Source organism: Melospiza melodia, chromosome 2 (genome assembly GCF_035770615.1).
Source record: "Melospiza melodia melodia isolate bMelMel2 chromosome 2, bMelMel2.pri, whole genome shotgun sequence".
NCBI classification, from domain to species: domain Eukaryota; kingdom Metazoa; phylum Chordata; class Aves; order Passeriformes; family Passerellidae; genus Melospiza; species Melospiza melodia.
The window spans coordinates 24,832,840-24,854,437 of NC_086195.1; the positions used below are offsets into that span (position 1 = coordinate 24,832,840).

Sequence of the window (21,598 nt, forward strand, 5' to 3'; positions counted from 1 at the left end):
GGAGCATTTTGTATTATGACATTTTGAACACTGTATCATGTGGGAATTTACCTTCCAGGCCATGGCTTTGGTGTAGGCTGGAATTCCACACATCTAACCAAAATTTTGAGTGGCACCTAGAGATGGACAGTGAAGCCATGGCAGAGCAGAAAGTACAGATGTTCAGGTCTGGAGGAATTTTGCATAGGGAGAAGTGCTGCTTTCTGTTCAAAATAAGTGTAATCATTATCCATGAGAACAGAAGACTTCCTAGCTGCTCTTCACTCATGAAAGACAAGGATCCAGATTGCTAGCAATTCAGTGGAATATTTATAGAACAACTGACAGAAGTAAGTTCAACACATGTCCACTCGTGTTTTAAGTGTTGAAATCACTTTCATGTTTTGTACTTTGCAAGTTAGCCTGAACAGAAAGTTTACTAGAAAAGAATTTACTTAATCTTTGAGAAGTCCTTTCTTACAGTCTGTGAGCAATCTTGCAGCTGATGGAGGAAATGAGCACCGAATTGAATCACAGCAGAACAAAGCATTTTCCCCACCGCTGTTATTTCACTGAACTCCTTGTTGGGAATGCATCACATGGCAGATGGACGTGTCAGTGCCCTGCTTTGTGAGGTGAAGCAGTAAAACTGGCATTTGTCTCTCAACTTTACAGTGTAGAAAGTGGGGGTGACAGCACTTGGAGGAAGTTTTTGCAAATGGTAAGATATTGTCAAGCAGCAGAAGCACACATTTGCAGATAACACGTTGAAGTTGGTGTTACATGCACAGCTTCTTGAATGATGGATGCTAATAACTGGTACAATTTGTACTTGTGCATTTGTGAAACATTCTTTGCCAGGTGATTCTGTAATTAGTGTAGATATAGTTTTAAGTGTTGTTTCAAGTAAAATTTGCTTTCTTATTCTCAAAAGAGTTTCTTTGGGTGACATAGAAATGAAGTTAAATTACTACAGTTTAAGACCTTTCTACTTGAAATGGAACGTGTACACAGCTGTTGCCTTCATTTCCACATTTAATACTTGGATATAGGTGTAGCAACTAGTTGTAGTTCAAGACCTGACTGTTGCTCTCTAGTCTGTTCTTCATACACAGTGTTCACAGAAATGTGCAATGTGTCTGAGAGCACCTCATTCTCTCCAGCTGATGCTTGATGTTGGCTTCTGTTGAAGCTAGATCATCCTAGAGTTCATGCAGTTCTGCTGAGAGCTAGGAGGTGTCTCTGTGTAAATGTCCTGGAAATACTTGATTTTTATTCAAGTCTAACTGATTCATTCATGTAACTTTTCAGGCATTGAACATTATGTACACAACTGGGCAATAGGATAGGTGATTGAAGTACAAGTGTGCTTCCCCTCTGTTTCTGTCTCAGGAAAGGAATTGGCAACTTATGCAACATGTAACCCTATACAAAACAGACTTTGGGATTTTTTCTTCTTTTTTTATAATACAGAAAATGTGAGAAAATAAGGCAAGTCATTCTCTTTGTAATCAATGCTTTCTTTCATTCAGATTTGCAAAATTACTTGAAAAAAAATGGAGTTGTGCCCCAGTGTATATTTGAAGTAGGATTTAAAATGCAGACCAAAAAGTAGTGACAAAGAAACTGCCTGACACAATGCAAGGAAAATGCTGACTCTGCAGACCTGTAAATACTTTGAGAACTCTTGAGTAAAGCTAGCTAAGTATTTTCATACCTTCTTCCAGGTCTGAGATTTTAATCTTTTTGTCCCAGAAGATTAGAAATGTGTTGTTTGAAGTTTTCAGGAGACCAAACTTGTGAACTTCTATATCAAGGATTTAGTTGTGGCTATATGGAAGTTAAAGCAGACAAGAGTTCAACAGCTGACATTTTTTTCCTGTGTCTATTTGAATTGACTACGTAGTAGTCATGGACTAATTGAGAATTATACTGATAACACTTTAACATCTGTTACTCCATGTGTATAAATAGATGTGTTATTCACCAGGAATGCATCTTCCTGGAGAATATCTGTCCTAGAGAAACAATCCTGTTCCTTGTTTTGCTCTGGCTCTAAACCCCCTGGATGTGTGTGTAACTCACCGGGTAACTGAAGAAAGCCTTTCTTAAGGCAGATGTCAGAGCAAGTGGAGAAGAATTAAAAGGATAAAGCAAGGGAGAAGTTTTGCCTATGGGACCTATGTGTCACTGCCATTGCTATTTTTCCAGTGAACCTGTTTTGCCACTGCTCTGCTACATGATATTGAAATCCTGAAATCATCAGATGTGGCTCTCCCATTACTGACAGCATGGAAACATTGAACCAGTCTGCAGGAGCTGTCAGAGAGATTGTAAAGTAATCATTCCTGAATGCTGAATTTCTTCTTATCTATAACACTTGTGAACTTTTGTTGTCTTACTACAGCAATCATCATTAGTGTTTGTCTTGTCAATTTGTGTGTTTTGCTACTCTCTAGATTTTTAACATTTTTGTATATATTAATTCAGATTTGTGCATATGTCCACGCTTGAAATACCACAACTGTATAGTTAAATAAATTTGAGTTTGACTAAAAGGTCTTTTCCCATTTCAGGGAAGGTGAGGTTAAAAGCTGACTGTTCTAAACCTTTGAAATAAGTGTTCTGTTTTCTAGGCCCTCTAATATTTTATTTAGAATAACTCCACCATCTAATTTAGGTGTAATATTTGTGCTGTGTGTGTGAAAACTTGCTGAAATTGAAAGTTGCTGAAAGCTGTAAACTGCAACTAAATTTGCATTTTTATGATACATTTTGCAACCTTGTCACTTAATGAAAAAAAAAAGCAAACTTTTTTTCTTGTATGTAAGTTGGATGGAATTACAAGTTGAAGGAGCATCTTTAAAGTAGAGGAATAAATAACATTTTGCAAGTATTTCTTTTTAGTAATTTCCAAGTTGTCTTATACTTTTGCATATGTGTGGGATTTGCCTGACAATAGCCTTCAGTCTACATAAACATAGAAAAATAGCAGAATTAATTTTTTTAATTACATCTCATTATTTTAGGATAAAAGATCTTGCAGACACTCTAGACGAAGGAGGCTGTGATCTTGAAACTGTGAGAAACATCATTCAAGGAAGGCAGTTGCCTGCTGATCTAAGGGCCAAAGTCTGGAAGGTAAATATGAGCTTAAATCAAGAAGCAGGAAATACCTGAGGTTGTGTTTCCTTTGAGGTAAAAGATATAATTGCCAGGCATCTCTACAAAAGAGATGTACTGGAATTTTAATCTGCATCTATGTTGAGTCAGTTTAAGAATAGTTCTCTTCTTTGTTTTATTTTTTTTTTTAATTACTGAGTTCAGTAATTGAACAACTGCAAAAAGACACAAAAATATTTAGAGGGCTTTCTGTTTTATTTTCAGATTGCACTTAATGTTGTAGGAAAGGGGGACAGCCTAGCATCCTGGGATGGCTCCTTAGACCTACCCGAGCAGAGTATAATTCATAAGGATTGCCAAGAGCTAATTGGTAAGTTCTGTGCATTTAGACCATCAGTTTGAAAACTTCTGTATTCTCAGTTGTCTTAAGACTTTATTTCAATTAAATGATCTGAATGATGTTTGCATTTTGGAGGAAGATGAAAGAGCAGGTAAAAATCAGTAAGAAAACAATAGTATCTTACCTGTACACAGACTCTGGGAGGGTGACATCATGGGAGGTCAAAGTATTAGCTTGTAAATGATAGTTTGCATAGTCAGAAAGCTTTGTGAGATTAAAAAAAATGGCAATTGTTTTCCAAGCTCCATCTTTTAAAGCAGACATTCTTTATTTAGTGTCCTTCAAGTTTTTATTTGTCAAAGGTCTGGTTCTGAATCTGAAAACCTGTTGGAGCATAAAAATGCATATAGTATTTGAGAGAAGAAATATATTAAACATTTTGGGCTTCAAAATCTGTTTTAAAGAAAGATACTTTTTAATAGCATTTTCAACAAAAAATGAAAGGCTGTGTTTGTGCAAGCAAGGTGCTGCCAGGACAAAGGAAATAAGAATCTGGTATGTTGGCAAGGAGCTGCCACAGGATCTGCTTGGCAGCTCATCACAGGACTGGTAAAACCCCTGACATGATGCAACAGCATTGGTATCAGTGATCTATGGGTGGAATCAATGCAAACTCATAAATCAGGATACATCTCACATCTTCAATAAGAGAATCTTCTATTTTATTACCTATCATTTTATTTATTCTTGTGCAATTGAAAGTTAGGGCAGAGGATGGAGCTGGTGCATGCATACATACCTACCATTTATGAAATGCAGTTCTAGCCCTAAAATCTAGGAGTTATTTTCCTTCTCTCTGTCCTGTAAAGAGATGGGGGTGGAATTTCCACTCTCTTTTTAAATCACAGTCTCTTTTCAGGAAGATGCAAATCTTCTGATTATATTCATAACATACAAAATTAAGCACTTCAGTGTCTGATAGTTCTCTTTTCATATTTATTGGCAAATATTTTGTGATATGTAAGGATCTAATCAAATGTAAAGTTACTTCAGAAAGAAGGCTATATGGAAACTTCAATTTTTTTTTGGATTAAATGTCTCTATTTCAATGTTTTAGCATAGCAAGTAGTCTCCAAATTTTAAGTATATCCTCAGTTGGCATGTGAGCTTTATGTACTGTTTCATTTTCCTGAGAGATAAAGAATGCCAAACATTGACTGGCTTGTCAATATTCTTGATGGGAAAGTATTAAAGACTTTGGTAATAAAAAAATTGACTAACAGTCATGAGACTTATGGTCTTGTAACTGAGGGGGAAAGATGTTTCCTAGAAATTTAATGCTACTATGTTAATGTAGTGTGTACAGGTCTCTGTTCCCCATCCTGGACATAAAAGAAGTGATTTGTAAGTTAATGCTAAAATTTAAGTCTGTAAGCATAGCTGATCTTAAACTTCTGATTTAGATAAATTTACATGTCAGTCAGCTTTTGAGGAATTGAAGATGTGCATTGTGGGTTGATCTGTGTTGCTGTGTTGATCTGTGAAATTCCAATGAATTCGTTGTAGAGTTGAGCCTGAGTTGTGTGCTGAGCATATCAAATAGGAGTAGAAGAGGAGCATTCTGTGCATTGAAAGAATCTACCTCTTTCTTTTGTACAGATCCTGGAAAGCCCAAACTTCTTTCATCCTGTTGTTGTGTTATTTAAATGATATTTAAATGTCTTATCCTACTGGGTTTGTAGCATCACTTGTATTGTAAAACCTTTTTTAATTCCTTTCTGTAACAAATTAATTCAAATAGCCAGCTTTTTGTTTGTCTGGTTTTGCTGGGTTTTTTCTCCAATCAGTCCCTATTGGTGCAATTGTGCTATGAAATGATCTCATCCAATTTCCTTGAAAAGCTTTTAACCCTTGTTTTACTGTGCTTATTTCAGACCAGTTGTCAGTGCCAGGAGAAGAAAAGTCAGTATTAACTTTGGATATTGAGTCAGTTATTACTTTTTATTGTAAATCACGCAATGTTAAATACAGTTCCTGCCTTGGCTGGATACATCTGCTCAAACCTCTGGTGCACCTTCACTTGCCCCGCAGTGATTTGTACAACTGCTTCTATGCTATCATGAATAAATTCATTCCAAGGTAAAACCCTTTCTTTTCCATATGTGCTATTTGTGTTGGCAGTAGAAGTATTCTCTGAAAGATAGGCATGTTGGTTTTGGCTAGAGGAGCACTGTTCCTAGCTGTGTTGTCAGATTCTTTCATATGATCATAAATTTCAATACCTGATGGTTTGAAATCCAGGAGATGATTGGGTTGGTTTAAGATAAAAAAAGTTAGCTGAGTGATGTGACTGATCTAGATTCAATATGCCTTTTAAACAGCTATCCTTTCATGCAATATGAAAACCATTTTTTATGAACTAATTCACCTAGGTTATGTGAAAGTGGTTTTTTGTTCCCTTTCCTAGCATTTTCGATATCTAAAATACTTCTATCCCTTCAGAAACAGTAATTTGTAAGCACTAATGAGGTCTCAAAATCTCTACAGAAGTAGTTAATATTTTCCTTATGTTCTTTTGAGTTGGGACTGAATTTTTTTTTTATGTTGCTAGATATTTTTAATGACAAATACTAAATTTGAGCTTTTCATACTGTTATGTAGGTGCTCTCAATGTAAATTTTTATATATGTTGGAGCACCATGATGCTTCAGCAAGGCTGGATAGTCTGTAATTAAAGATCTTAGTCTGATTGCCTGGAGAGGAGATTCCAGCCTGGCTGATGGGTATGTGCCCAAAATATGAAAAATGCACGTTTGCTGTAGTAGCAAGAAGCAAGCATTTATCAGTCCTGTCACTTGACTCAGCTCGTGTCCCTTTCTGCTCTGAGACACTCTTGGGCTCTGTGAGCTGTGTGGGGATAGTGTGGATATGGCCACATAACACTTGTGCTTTCAGCTGTAGAAGGCTTGCAGAGAAGCTGCTATTTCAGCTTCTCAGGAGGAATCTAGGTGGTGTTTCAATGAGATGTAGACTATTTCCTGTTTTTTTTTTCTCCTCACTGGGAGAATGAAAGACATAGAAAGGCAATTTACAGGAGATCAGTGAATCTCTGCTCTGTTGGTACCATGCTAGACTTGTTTTGCAATTTAAATCTGTTTTAAATACTTCTGTATTATATAATCTGTCAAGCAGTATTTTATTCTTCTGCCTTTTTTGTGGGGGTTTCAGGTTTCTGCCATAATTTTGTGGGGGTTTCAGGTTTGTGGGTTTTTTGTTGGTTTGATTTGGTTGGTTGGTTTTTTGTCTCTGAGGCAAGTTGACTTCATGATCAGTCCCTGTGAATTAAAAGACCAATGTACAGGAAATTAAATGATCACAGATACTAAAGAATTGCTACTGTAAGTCTGAAAACTGCAGTATTACAGGAGAGTTAATTGTTTTCATTGCTACTTTCTAGGGATTGTTTTATGAAGGGAAGACCCTTTCATCTGTTTAGACTGTTGCTTCAGTACCATGAGCCTGAACTCTGCTCCTTTCTTGATACCAAGAAGATGACTCCGGATTCATATGCACTCAACTGGGTAATAAAGTGAAAGTAGGGAAACATAATGAAAAATAAATTTCTGTTAAAATTTAAGTAGATGTTGTCAGATTATGGAAGAGTAGTACAAGCAATTAGAACTGCATATATTAAAATAAATTGCATGTTTTATTATAATGTGGGCTTTTTTGCTTTAGTGTTTTGCATAAGGTATGAGGGCTTGTTAATGTCACATTTTTATTGTACTGGGTGAGTCCTTATTGAGCCACTGATACTAGGAACTTCTTGGAGTAAGGAAGAATGAGAGCAGCTGATGTGCTCAAAAAGCAAAAAGTTAGTTTTGATTGTGGGCAGCTCTATGTTGTAGATATGGGTAGCATCAGTCTAACAGGTATTTTAAAGCTTAAGAATGAATTGTTTTAGAAACCTCCCTGCTAAGGCATATATGTATGTCTTTTAGAATTTAGGCACATATATTTTATGGCTTTTGAAGCATTAGTCATTTCCTCTTCAAAACTGCCTCAGATTATGGGTTGTTACAAAGATTCTCACCTCAATCATTTTTTATAAATTTTGTGTAGCAAGACTACAACAAAATTTTTGTATGAGGCTAGTTAGTATATGCAATACAAAATCATGATACTGTGCTTGCACAGGCAAAGACTGTAATTTAGTAGAGAAGACTTTGAACTTTCCTAGATTCTTCTTTCATATTCATTGGCTGTGTAAAATTTTTTATCAACCTTGTGAATTTTCAGTTAAAGAAGTGAAAATGAATGAATTATTAAACTGTGAGGTCTGTCTTTGAGGTGTTTTTTGTTTGTTCTTTTTTAAGGCTGCTGCCAATTTTAGTATGAAAATGTGTCTAGGAAAAATTTTCACGTTCTCAAAATCTGCCTTTTGCCAGTCTCATGAACCTTCAAAAGAGAAATCAGGTCCTTTTTTGTCACTCAATTTCAATTTTTTAATAGAATTTTCCTTAGTACATACAAAATTCTTTGAAGTTGTTTCTTCAAATTTTGAAACCTAATTAGAAAAAGAATCTTCTCTCTGAAGGTGGTAGTGAAATAAGCTGGTGTAGCTGCCAGTCCTCAACACCATGCTTCTTGGTGTACAATTTTAGGAAAAAATTTTAAGTTTCATTTTATATAATGAGTAAAATTCTCTGTTTCATCTGTGAACAACCTGTCTATATAGGTGTATCACTAATACTTAAAAGTATGTAAACCTCATACTGAGACCTGCCATTGTCATCTTGTTCATGGATGTTTTATCTTCAGTTGCATTTGAGCCAGAATTGAATAGATCTACCTTTTGCTATAAAACTATACTAGGAAGTGTTGAAATATTCCATGATAGTGTTTTAAAGCTTTTGAAAGCTGTAGCTGTGTTGATACATTTGTGAATGTATGTGGAATTTGTGTGCATCAGTGAGTACAGTAAGAGCCCAGTGAAGCAAGGGGGTATGCATTTGAGTTAGGTGTGATTGTAAATCTGGCATGTATAGTAAGAAGTTCCTACCTTTTATCTGCTTTGAACTTTGTATATCAGAGAGGATGTATTTTCAAGTGGGAGCATGGGAACAGGCAGAGTTTCTTAAATGGTAATGAAAATTTTCTGATGCTTGCAAATGTTTAATTCCTCAGTCATAAAGCATCATAATGTAATGCTAAGTAAGTGATGTTATCAAACTAATGTTTCAACCATGTTCAATTAGCCCAATTCTACTGTGGAAAATAAAAATAATTATGTTTGCAGGATCCTTTCAAAGCCCTAATTGCTATGCTATTTGAGTAAATATATTATCTTATGATTGTCTTGTTGGTATAATTGGTATTTAGCAGTGGCTGTGAGCTAAACAGTACTCCAGCTTGATTGTGTTATCTGTGCTTGAATTTGCAAGGCTGGCAGTGTACAGCCAACTTTGCCTTCACAATAGTCATATTTATTCAAAGATAATCTGTAGTGTTGTGCACTGTTTCCATAAAAGTTGGTTTAGAGGTTAGAACCGTCGTTCAGTACATGGTGCAGATGTAGGCTTTATCATAATTTTGTTGGGTTTATTTTCTTTTAGATACCTTGTATCTCTGTTAAAAATGTATTCCTCATATGATTGTTCCTGGTAATTGCTTTTTCTCACATTATTTTCCAAATTTTTAGCTTGGAAGCCTCTTCTCATACTACTGTTCAGCTGAAGTCACTCAGGCAATATGGGATGGATATCTACAACAAGCAGATCCATTCTTTATTTATTTCTTAATGTTGATCATCCTTGTCAATGCAAAGTAAGTGTACAGTTAATTCTTTGGGACATTCTTTGCTGACACTGTTTTGATCCAGGTTTGTTTCATTTTGATTTACTGACTTAATCTATGCCTGTGACTTTACTGTTTTCAGAGACGTTATCTTAGCACAAGAATCAGATAAAGAAGAAATGATAAGTAAGTACTTCTCTTACATAGCTGCTAGTGAAATATTTACTATATACTGTAATCCCCATTTATTACAATTTTTTGTTGCTAAAGAGCTAGATTGTTAATTTCCATGTGATTTTTCTGATTTTTTAATCCCTTCACCGCACTAATTCTTTCTTACTTTTGCTGCCCTGTCCTTGACCTTCTTTCCTTACTCCTTTTAGTGCTCCCACACCTATTTCTATACTTCAGTTTGAAGTACTGGAAACAATCACCAGAAACTGGTCTTTCCAAGCCTAAAGCAACAGCTGGCAAATCCTTCTTTAAATGTACTCCACTTGTTGCATTTTCTGGATTTTCATCATTTGCACTTGATTTGAGCCTAATTAATTGTTTTTATAGAAAATGCATTAAATTTCAGTGGAAAATTTAAATAACTCTTGCCTTTGTATTTTTTTACACACATAATACAATGTAATTAATAATCTCTAGTAGTTTAAAATGAGAGTGCTTGGAATTTTGTGTCTTTGCCATATACTGCAGAACTACACCCTTGGGTTATCCTGGACAGACAGAGACCAGTGCTACTGATTAAATACTCATTTTAAAGGATTCTCATGGTCAGAGCTCTTTAGAAAAATAGCTAAGTTAGAATTGAAAGCTAAAACTATATGGGAGTAAGAATGTGATAAAAAATATTTTGCATAGAAGTCTAGCAAAAAGTTTTCTATGGATAAGGAGTATTTCCTGTATCTTCACTTTTCCTCTGGAAAGTGAATCAGTATTCATGCTTAGTCAATTCACTAGATTGTTATGCCTTATTAAAAATAAGTTCTTTTATGATCTGTGCTGTTTGATTTCTGTGTCTGAAATAGTGTTGCATTTATGTTGTTTGTCTGTCTCAGAATTCTTAGAAACATCACCAGCCAATCTCGATTTAGAGGATATAGAAGATCTCTTCTCTTTGGCACAATATTACTGTAGCAAAACTCCAGCTTCTTTCAGGAAGGTAATAACAGTAATTTTGAAATTCTCTGAAATTTTGGCTAGTGTTTAAGCTCTTGCTGACAGTAACTTTGAATGTTTCATTGCAATATTCTTAATTTTTTTAAACATTTTTTCATGTTGTTACTCTGGTGGTATTTACTGTTAGGATCTTTGAAAGATAAGGTTAACTGATACATGAGAGAAACTTCCTTGCAATATTCTCACTTCATGACTAATAATCTCATTTTCCAAATGAGGTTCTTGTAAGAACTGATGAAGCTGAACTTCATATTGACACAATTGCACTGTAGTACACTGCAGAGCAGTGCTAGCTGTATTTGCAATAACAAAGAAAAAAAAGTCTCTTACTATAGATAAATCTATTATCACCTGCACTGTTTTTGCAGCTCTTCCTTAGTCATGATATCTGACTTAGCTAATGAATGAAATAAAAGTATTTGGTAGCTGTTGCCCTGAGATTGTATGTACTTCCTCTGATGTGTGTAGGCAGATATGGGAGGTTTTCTTGTGGGGAAAAAACAAAACAAACAACTAAAAAACAAATACCAGAGGCATGTTGGCATGGGGAAAGTGGTGAACAAGCATGTTTGTAATGGAAGTGCAGACCTTGCATGATTTTTCAGAAAGAATTTCAGTTGATCAAAAGTTTCATTACTATGTGGATGGAATACACGTGTGGAACTTGATGTTTGCAATGGATATGGTTTAATTTTAAACTTTCACACATAAAGACAATGGCTTCACTTAGTCTTTTTTTTCCTTGCCTTTTTAGGACAACCACAGTCTTTTTGGCAGCAGCTTGCTGGGCCTCAAAGATGATGACACAGACTTGAGCCAGGCCCTCTGTCTAGCAGTTTCTGTGTCCGAGATTCTGCAAGCAAATCAGCAGCAAGGAGTCAGTATACTGAATTAGCCTTCCTCCCCAGTTCTATAGAAAAAGGAAAGAATCAATCACTAACCACTAGTTTTAAATGCTAACAGTACAGATGAGTATTTGCTGTTTCAGGAAAAATATTTTTGTCTTCAAATTTTCTTCCTTGTAAATGATCTGCTGTCTTCAATGCATTTCTGCTGTAGCAAGGAGCATAGGGGAGCTGATTGGAATTTGAGGAGTGTGAGCTGAAAGTAGTATCTCACTAATTTGAATTCCTTTCCAAATAAAGCTGTTGTAGAGGAAAATTTAAAACTCACTACTCAGTACCTTTGAGAAGAACGCTGTTAAGGAATATCTGTCTTTTGTCCATGAAAGGTTTAAAGGAAAAAAAGAAAATTTAACTTGTTTCAGTAGAAGTTAATTGCAGATGTAGATGCAGGGACTTCACTAGAAATATTTTTGGATCATAATGTAGTTATTGCAGTCTTTCTTATTGACCACTGACGACTTCTTGCAGTTTCTAGGCCCCGTTTTTGTCATGCATAGTTTGGGCATTTTACTCATCCAAATAAAGTTAAGCATCTGTTTACATCCTGTTCAAGTTGGTGGAACATAAACCCATCCTTATGTGCTGTGCTGATTAGTAGTGGACTCTTGGATTGCTTCATACCCACTATGTTTCCTCTCAGTAGAAATTATATAATTGCACTTGATGATCCTTTCCCATGCACAAGGTGATGTATTAATGGAAAGCTGATACTAGAATCCTACTGGTGGTCTGGTAGCTGTAGACAAAGGTCAGATTGATCAAATGAAGTAAGATTTTTTTTTTTTTAACAGCTCTTAGCCCCTCTGAGCAGTTCCTGTAGTATTTGAGTTAGTATTAAAATGTAAATGCAAAGTCTTGATTTGGATGTAATTGTAAAGTCTTGTCTAATTGAATTCTGCCAATAATTATGCAATTTTGAAGTTGAAAAATTTCTCTTTCAGGAAGGAGTGAGATTCTTTGTAGTGGATTGTCGTCCTGCAGAGCAGTACAATGCTGGGCATTTATCAACAGCATTTCATTTAGACTCAGATTTGGTTTGTATGCTTTTTGTTTCTTTAGTGGTATTTTAATCTAATTGAGATAGAAGGGGAAAGAAATGCTTGCCTTGAAAAATGAAGTATTCTAGTTTAGGCTTCAGTTTGTGGACTGCAGGGTCTAGCTATGTGATGATAAGACTTTAAAAATTAGCTTCTCTAAAGGAGATGGTAGAACTATCATTTTACTGAGAAGTTTAGTCCTTAATGACATAAGAATTTGGGATTCCAGACTTCCTGTTCTTTGGTTAGGAATGGAAACCCATACAGACTAAAGACTATACATTGCTTGGAGGAGAAATCTCTTTGTAGCATCCTAATTTCCAGAGAAAGGTGTAATTAATTTTTAAAAAGAACACTTATTTTCTTTGTCTCTTTTTTTTTTTTTGCCACAGCCAGTCTTATTACAGTCTGCTTTTACAGGGCATATATCTTGAAAAGGATTTGGTTGCTTCTTTAAAATTTTTGCTGTACAATATGAAAGTGCATTGATTGTGGCACTGAGATATGCTGTTAGTTAATAACTTCAATGAAGATTTTGTATGATTTTTTTATTTGATTATGAATTCCTAATTGAACATTCAATCATATTTTTCTCTGTCCTTTTTTCCCCCCCAAATCACTTCCATTTCAGCAGTGTATTCATCACTTCTGGATTAGCCCTCAACTATTTTACTTTAGGCAGTCTGTGGGAGGTGTATGGAATGATTTATTTGAAATTACGTCATAAAAGACTCTTATACCTTAGTTAAGTTTAAGTTCAATCCTGCATCTAATATCTTTACCTCTCTAATTAAAGTGATGCATTATTCAGTATTATATGCACATGTGTAAATAAAATATTAAATATAATTGCATAGGAGATAGAAGGAGGCTGAAGGGCAAACTGAAGGAGGTTGTAGCAAGATGGGTGTCAGTTTCTCCTCCCAAGTAATGAGCTGTAGGACAAGAGGAAGTGGCTTCATGTTGCTCCAGGGGAAGTTTAGGTTGGATATTAGGAAAAATTTCTTCCCCAAGAGGGTTGTCAAGCATTGGAATGGGCTGCCCAGGGAAGGGGTTGAGTCACCATCCCTGGAGGTGACTCAATTTATTACTTGCAGACATGGCACTTAGGGATGTGGCTCAACAGTGGAGAGTTGGCAGTGTGAGGTTTGTGGTTGGAGTCAATGACAAAGGTCTTTTCCAACCTAAATTGTTCTTTGATAGTGTGGCTTTTAACCTGGATCAAAAATCATTTATCTGTCCTATGTGGGTGTTCTGCTAGTCTTAGTTAAATATCATATTCAGTGTAGTAGAAATAAGCATTTAAAATTATTTAGTAGTACAAATAGCTGATAGTATATGGAAAAAGAGTCCATGAAAACAAGTCTTAAATTAGATGTGATCAGTTCATATGTATTTAAATTGTATATTGGAATTAATGGTCTTTTATGGTGGATGAGTGTCACCAGGTTCATCCTTTATTGTAAAAGTCAATGCTATGAAAACATCATAAGGAAAAACCTTTGTGATGAAAAGTCATTAATGGAATTTTAATGCATTTAATATTCCTGTATGTGCAAAGTATGCAGAAATTATTGTGAAGAGAGACAATGAGGAGAGAGCACTTTGGAATCCACCTCATTTATAGTTAGAGGAAGTGGTGAGATTTAGGACCTGTGTAATAAAGCAGCAGCCTTTATCTCTAGGAAAACTCCAGTTAAAATTCAGCCTTACTTACTGATGGCTAGGTTGTGTACTTTTGACTTTGTCCTTCATCATTTGGTCCACTGTACAGACAAAATGATGAGAATCCCTTCCGGCCCCTCCCTGCCCCCACAGTCCAGTTACAGATCAAAATTCTCTTATGAGTTTAAAGAAGTACCTTCCCCACAAACAGAGATTCAAATTCTAGCTGTGTTGAGAAAGTCTTTGTTTCTCCATCTCTTTCATATGGAACTCATATTTTTGCACACACAGTAGCCCTTCATGTATCCCAGCCTTAGCTTTTTGAGAGTACAAAGAATCACAGATATCTCCTTGTACTCTTAATTGTAATTTCTTTTCCTAAATCTTGATAAGTAAATGAGAAAAAGCTTACTGGGGAGGCAACAAGAGGGAAAACTTTACTAGCATCTAGAAATTCTACGTAGTTGAAAGGGTTTCAAATCTCCCAAGTTTGGATGTGTTGTGCCCAAGGATGTGTAAATATGGAAACAAGTCCCACTGCTGTATTACCAAATCAGTGCAACATGAAAGTTGCAAAGACTTGTTCCACTATTACTTGATGCCTTCAGAAGTAAACTAACAAATGTAAGCTGTGCTTCTTTCCTGGGATGGAGAAGTAAAGGACCATTCACAGTGTTTTTTATGTAATGTGAGGTCTCAGGTACTGTGTGTGTGACTTGAGCAGTGCTGAGCTTTCCTTTCTTGTGCTCAAGGAATTGTAACCATTCTCAAAGTTTGTCTCCTTTCACAACTCATCTTACAATATCTTGGTGTCAAACGGCATTTTTTGTTTGTTCATTCCACAGATGCTTCAAAACCCATCAGAATTTGCACAGTCTGTAAAATCCCTGTTAGAAGCACAAAAACAATCTATTGAGTCTGGCTCCATAGCTGGTGGGGAGCATCTCTGCTTCATGGGAAGTGGCAGGGAAGAGGAAGACATGTACATGAACATGGTGTTAGCACATTTCTTACAGGTACTATTAAATTGATTTAACAGCTGGAGTAAAGGGTGTCTGCATGTGCCATTGATGGTAAATGGCAAAACTTTTTCTCCTTAAAATCTGAACTGGTTTTTACATTACTCGAGTTTAGTTTTTAGTAAATAAGCCCCTGTTCCATTACCATACTTGCCAAACTCATTCCACAGGTTTTTGATCTGATCAGAATTGTCTTTTCTCTTGCAGAAAAATAAGGAGTATGTAAGCATTGCCAAAGGAGGCTTTATGGGTAAGCTTATTAATAATGAAATTTGACTTGAAAAATCCTGATATCTTAACACTTGGTATTTTTGAGGCTTTTGCTAAAAACCATCGAAATTAATAGCAACTAGGTCTCATTTGTCAGATTTTTGTTTTGTGTAAGTAAACACTGTGCACTTGCACATTTGTGGTTAACTCCTAGGGCTTTCCCAGATTTCTTAATAGTGAAAAATTAATGCAGAAATTGGAGAAATTCCTTCTTCCAGCTTGTCATTCTTGATATTTTAGCCACTGTTGATTGCAGATTCATATGAAGATGCAACTTCATAATTACTATTAACTGCTGTTATGATTTCTTAAATCAGGAGTTCATAATTGATGAGTTGATGTTGCTGGAAATAATCAGGCTCTACAACAGTGGAGAGATCTGTGCTACAATATGACATTAATAACAATATAACAGAGGCATTATTAATCAATATATGTGGTGTTGTAAGAGCTGTCTTCAAGATCAAAGCAGTGATTTATTTTTAATTGCTGCTGTATTCTCAATGTTTACTAAAATAATTAGTATATTAGGTAGATAAATAGGCATTAGATAATTAGATTTTCTTAATGCCTTTATACAACTGAAAGAAAAGCCAAAGATTATTATAGTGACTGCTGAATTTATCTATTTTATTGCATTGTGGGGGAAAAGCTGTTACTGATTAGTTTCAGGTATATACAAAATTTTCATCAGTAGACTAAGTCCAGTGTAATTCTGAATGTTTTAATGGCCTTTTAACAGCCCTCCAACAGCATTTAGCAGATATCAATGTGGAAGGACCAGAAAATGGATATGGCCACTGGATTGCTAGTACCTCAGGCTCAAGAAATAGCATAAGCTCTGTTGATGTAAGTGGAATTTTAGTGTAAGTGTTACAGTGGGGTGGGAGCCCCAGGTGTCATGTGGTTTTTTCTTTGCATTCCTCATACTGTTCCATAAAATGCATTATTGCAAGTCATGACTGTTTTCACTTGTGTGTTTAATTTCAAACTATGATCCCAGTCAAGTCATAGGTGACCTAAACATTTTTATCCTCTTGAGGGGGAAGAGTTTGTAGGTAAGAACTTGCTGTAGTCATTCTCCAGCAGAATACATGTAATAGACAACTCTTTCCCTGGCTCTTACTCACTCTGGGAGCAAGTTACTATAAAGTGGCATACAATTTCATGGCAAAGCTCAAAATTGTATCTTTTCTACAGCTGGTGTATTATGTGTAGAATTTAGCTTATAATTTAGATGCAATGTATCACTAATAGGATTCTTTTGTCTAGATGTCCATAGCAGAGTGCTCATTAATGTAGTTTGTCAAGCTTGCTTTGTGGGATGATATTTTCCTCAATATCATTGCTGTTATTTGATAGAATTCTAAAGAAATACTCAGTTGTGTAATTGAGGTTCTACTGAGTACCAAAAAGTGAATTTCTCTTTTGCACTCTCTTTCCTTTTTAATAAATTCATTGAGATGAAATAACATATATGATTTTATATGATTAATCCTGAGAGGAGTTACTTTTACAGGGTGATACTCCTAACGGTTCAGGTGATGGAAAAGGAGTGAAATCCCTAGTGAATAAAATGACAGTTGCTTTGAAGACTAAGTCTGTGAATGTGAAAGAGAAAGTTATCAGTTTTATTGAAAATACATCGACTCCAGTGGACAGGTGAGTCACTTAAATCTCACTGGGCATTAGCTGGGAGAAGTGGCTTCCCATTTTATGTGGCTGTTTGTAAGTGAAAACTGGGCAAATTAGGAAAAAGTTGTTTCCCATATTCAGTTTTTTAATTTTCTACCCCTATCCTCCTCACAATTTTATCATGACGCAGGGAGCCTACTGTGCCCCTTAGTATTGGAAGGCCAATGTGAGTCCCTGATGCCTTGAATGTTTATCTAGAATTTGTCACTTAACTTCACTTCTTTTAGTGTGTCAATTTTGTGTTTAGCCTGAAAGGGAAAAATTGTTTCACTTTTATTTCCATTCCTCCCCATCCTGACTCTAACAAAATAGATTAATGACAGTGGGATTCTGGATAGGTTCTTTTGGTTGGTTGGTTTTGTTCTGTTTTGGTTTTTTTCACTGCTGCATCTTGGAAAATTGAGTTTACCTCTTTTAAAGATCTTGATTTATTCCAAGTCCTTATGTAAAGCTGCTTTTCAAACTCAGAATCGATACTTGTTTGGTTTTTGTGTCTTTGGGTACAGCAGGGAATGAGAATGTGCAAGTAGACTGAAGAACATTTTCAAATTTGGAAGTGATCATTCCAAATAATTATCTTAACTAAATAAAAGAATAAGAGCATTCATCTGTCAGAGCTTTAAATGAAATGCTTGTTGTAGTTCTTTAAATTCCAGCCTTTGAAGGTGTGTGTTGAATACTAAGACACTGGTATTCAGGAATCTCAGAAACCTAGCATTTGTTTGATGGCAGGATTTAAAATACATGCCAAATGATGAGTAATTTTTAATAGTAGCTCAGATCATTCCTTCTTTCTGTGTTGGAAAATGATTTTCTAAAATACTATTACTACTTTTATTTCACCATTAGAGGCAAAAAAATCTTAAATAATATTTGGTAGCTTTTGCTTTGTGAGGAATTAAACTGAATGACTGAAGATTTAAACTGAAAGAGAGTAGATTTAGATTAGATATTAGGAAGAAATTCTTTACAGGGTGGTGAGGCTTTGGCACAGGTTGCCCAGGGAAGCTGTGTCTGCTGGCAGTGCTCAAGGCCAGGCTGAATGGATCTCTAAGCAATGTGGCTGGTGTAAGGTATCCCTGTGCAGGGCAGGGAGTGGAACAAGTTGCTCTTTAGAGTCCCTTCCAAGCCAGGCCATTCTGTGAAATCAGGTAATGCTTACATGTACACCACAGGTAGCCTATGAAATGCATCTTTTAGTAGATTTTTTTTGCAAATATTTCTTTACCTCATGTCCAGCTTTCATGGAGCCTTGTTTTTATTTACAAGCATCCTCTCCGAAGAAGATACATTGCCAATATAGAGAATTTTGGCTATTTATCTAGGTTTTTCCTTTACATATTTTTAATTCTTTTGTTCTGTCCTCTGCCCCAATGTACTGTAGAATACCTTTCAATATTTCCTGGCCAGACAGAGCAAGCCTGGAGCGGTAAGCTTGACAATTCAGCAGTCTGACTAAAACCACCTTTCTTGTATTTAGCATGGCATCACAATGTTTGTAAGCATTGGTTACACTGACAAGATTGCTTGCATATTTTGCTATGAATTTAATTTCTTGAAATATATTAAAACTGTTGCTTTTTACAAGCACTGGTCAAGAGACTAAAGGAAGAAAAAAGAATGTATTGGCAGTGCTTTCTTCTCTTAGTTTCTGCTTTGTTATTTCTGTTCTCTCCCTTACTATTGCTTTTTATGTTTTTTTTTTACCTGTCATTTCCTATATACATTTTATTAGTAAACTGTACTAGTAGAAGACACCAGGAACGATTACTGAACAAATTATGGCTTAAGGTTTTAACAAGAGAGACTATAATTATCAAAAGTAAACTTTTCATAAAATATCATTAGAACTTAGATATGACAGGGAACCCATACAGAAATTCTGTCTGGAAGCCTCAAATTTTTATGCATCTTATCAATTGGTGATAGAACATGCTGAAAGAAGCAGACATGCTCATTATTGGGAAAAAAAACCTGATAAGTAAATATGCTTTGCAATTCTACCTCATCTTGTTCACATAACTGCTACATTTCATGCAAATGTGGATGCCCTTCACATTTGATTCACATACAGTGTCTTATAATTATTTCAGAAATAAAAATTGTGACTTGGGTTTTTATAAAATTACTTGTGGTAATTGAAGAGCAAGAGCAGCTCATGCATAATCCCTTTCAAACTTTGGTTATACTTTAGGAGTTCTGTAGCTTTTGACCCACTTACACTGAAATGCATGAAGGTTAGTGCTGGATGAATTACTGAAAATTTTAAAAGTGGGTTTTCAAGGGTTTTTGACTAATTTTTCTTTCAAGTAGTTTGTACATAATTTGAGCTGAGAGTCACCCAAAAGCATCACAGAAAGGTGTTGTTCATGTGAGAAAAATCAGTAGTAATGCTCTGTAGAAGAACAATGGGAATGGCCCAATAGCCCATAGTATATTTTGTTAATTTAGAAGTACTTAAGATCATGGGGATTGTACCCCACATTTTGTTGATCTGTTTCTAGAACATGATAAGGAAGTGTTAAAACACCAAAGTAAATATGGTGATTCTTTGATAACTCAGAGATGCATGAATCTGTATTTGTAACCAAGAAGTTTTGATATATTGAGATTTTACTTTGGTGATTTTGTTTATTCCTTTCACTCCTATTGCATATCTTCTTTCATTGGGTAGATGCAAGAATAAATTGGCTCACACTTTATATCCCTATAGTATTTTCTTAAAATGACAGTTCTTAAAAACCTAGAATGGCATTTTTTTCTGTATCAATTTAATTAGATCTACTTTGTGTTTATCACCAGGATGTTCTATTTGGCAGGTTTGCCACCAAAGGACATTGCATTCAATTTTAACCATGTAATGATGGTCTTCCATGTAAATAGGTTAAAGGGAATAAATTTTTAGTTTGAGATGTTACCAGGCTTTTATACAGTAGCTTTTTACTCTCTTGTCCACTCTTGTCCTGACTAACTTAATTTGATAAACACCAGTGAGATCTGCTTTTAGATCCTCTGCATAATTCAATTTGAGATTATTTAAATGTGCTGCTTCTTACTCAATTGGTTGTGTGTTACTAAAGCATATTTACAAAAGCCTCCATATGGAAGCACTGCCCTCTTGGATTGTCAGTGTCATTGATGCTTATTGTCTTAAACACTAATGAGCATGTTATTGTATGTTTAATTTTGTGCCATTGTAGACCACATTTCTGTTTGTTTGGTTTTTAAACTTTTCCTTATTTTGTTTGTATTAGTAAATTTTACCCATAGAAAATGTTTTTTTTTTTTCTTTTCTAACTTTCAATTCTATTTTCAGATATCCTTAAGTAATAGCATTAATTTACATGTTACTAAACCTGTTCCCTGTCCAGCTTGGTTCTACAGTAGCATTTAAACTGGAGTTTGTGAATGTACTTTAAACAGGAGCCAAGGCTTAGAGTTGGTAGGAAACATAAACACACAGTATGGGGAAGGAGGTTATTGAACTGGAGGAGAGGGACTGGCAGGTTTTCTGGGTTTGTTTTGAGTTTTTTAAAACTGCTAAGTGTTGCCAGTTCTGAAGGCTAAAATTATGAACTGTTTGGTTTTTTCAGAAATTGCCTGAATTGTTGCTTTCTGAACTTTCAGATTTTTCTCGTATTTTTCAGGTATTCTTAACAGTTGAGCTCTTGAGCAAGAGCTTTTAATTCAGCTGTGACTCTGTAATTGCAGCATTCTGAGCTGGAGCTTTAAAATATCTCAGGATTTGCAATTTTACTGTCACACATAAAGAGTCAGTTGTGTGTGTTTGTGTCATTTGATATGATCTGCAGAAACAATTGAAATGTGATTTTTGACAACACATGAATATCACACTGGGGCTGAGATTGTAGCAGTAGGAATTGTTTGAGCAAATATTTCAAGATTTGACTCAAACTGGAATTATCAGGAAGTCAGGGTTTAGACTACCACAGATGGTTTGTAGTGTGTAGTTCTTAAGGCATTTTGTTATCTTTTGAGGAATTAACCAGAAAAATGAATTTCCAGATATGTTAGTTGATAGTGTTTGTTTTTTACTTTATCTGAATTTGGCATCCAGATATGTTTTCGTTTCATGCTAGAAACGTAGCATGTTGTCAGTTTTCAGGTCTCTAATGTGTGCTGCCATTTGACAAGGTGAGCAGAAGATGTTTTTTTTAAAACAGAACAGTATTTCTTTCCACTTTCTCTGTTACAAGAGTCAGGCCCCCAAAGTGACTGAACTATGTGCTTTCACTAACCAAGCTGCTTGGTGGGTCACTCACTTCTTCCTTACAGGCAGCTTCATGAGAGTCTCTTGTCCTTCTCTGTTGCACAGCTGTGTTTACATTTTGCTAATATGTTACTGTGGAACTCAGACCATCAATTTGAAAGTTACTTTTCTTCTCCTGTCCTTTTCATTGCCCACAGACATGTCAGCAGCAGTGACAGAGTAGGAAAACCCTACCGTGGTGTGAAGCCAGTATTCAGCATTGGAGATGAAGAAGAATATGATACTGGTACAGTAGAAATTTTTTCTTTTACCTAGATTAGATTATTTAGACAAAGTTATTAAACTGGACTAAA

General features: G+C 35.5%; 1 protein-coding gene across 4 annotated transcripts in view; it reads left to right on the forward strand.

The window, feature by feature from the left end:
- Positions 1-21,598, forward strand: part of TBC1D23 (TBC1 domain family member 23) — a 31,731-nt gene that overhangs the window by 3,724 nt on the left and 6,409 nt on the right. For 2 of the 4 annotated variants that reach the window (XM_063148096.1, XM_063148095.1), the window contains 16 exons: positions 2,191-2,317; positions 3,009-3,120; positions 3,367-3,472; positions 5,377-5,581; positions 6,900-7,023; positions 9,144-9,268; positions 9,381-9,424; positions 10,303-10,406; positions 11,178-11,300; positions 12,270-12,362; positions 14,876-15,046; positions 15,257-15,299; positions 16,062-16,168; positions 16,839-16,981; positions 18,399-18,443; positions 21,443-21,531. In XM_063148096.1, the coding sequence (XP_063004166.1) occupies positions 2,271-2,317; positions 3,009-3,120; positions 3,367-3,472; positions 5,377-5,581; positions 6,900-7,023; positions 9,144-9,268; positions 9,381-9,424; positions 10,303-10,406; positions 11,178-11,300; positions 12,270-12,362; positions 14,876-15,046; positions 15,257-15,299; positions 16,062-16,168; positions 16,839-16,981; positions 18,399-18,443; positions 21,443-21,531 (1,681 nt within the window). In that variant the 5' untranslated portion in view covers positions 2,191-2,270. The remainder of the gene's footprint in view (positions 1-2,190; positions 2,318-3,008; positions 3,121-3,366; positions 3,473-5,376; positions 5,582-6,899; positions 7,024-9,143; positions 9,269-9,380; positions 9,425-10,302; positions 10,407-11,177; positions 11,301-12,269; positions 12,363-14,875; positions 15,047-15,256; positions 15,300-16,061; positions 16,169-16,838; positions 16,982-18,398; positions 18,444-21,442; positions 21,532-21,598) is intronic. The other 2 variants (XM_063148098.1, XM_063148097.1) reach the window with 2 other exon arrangements.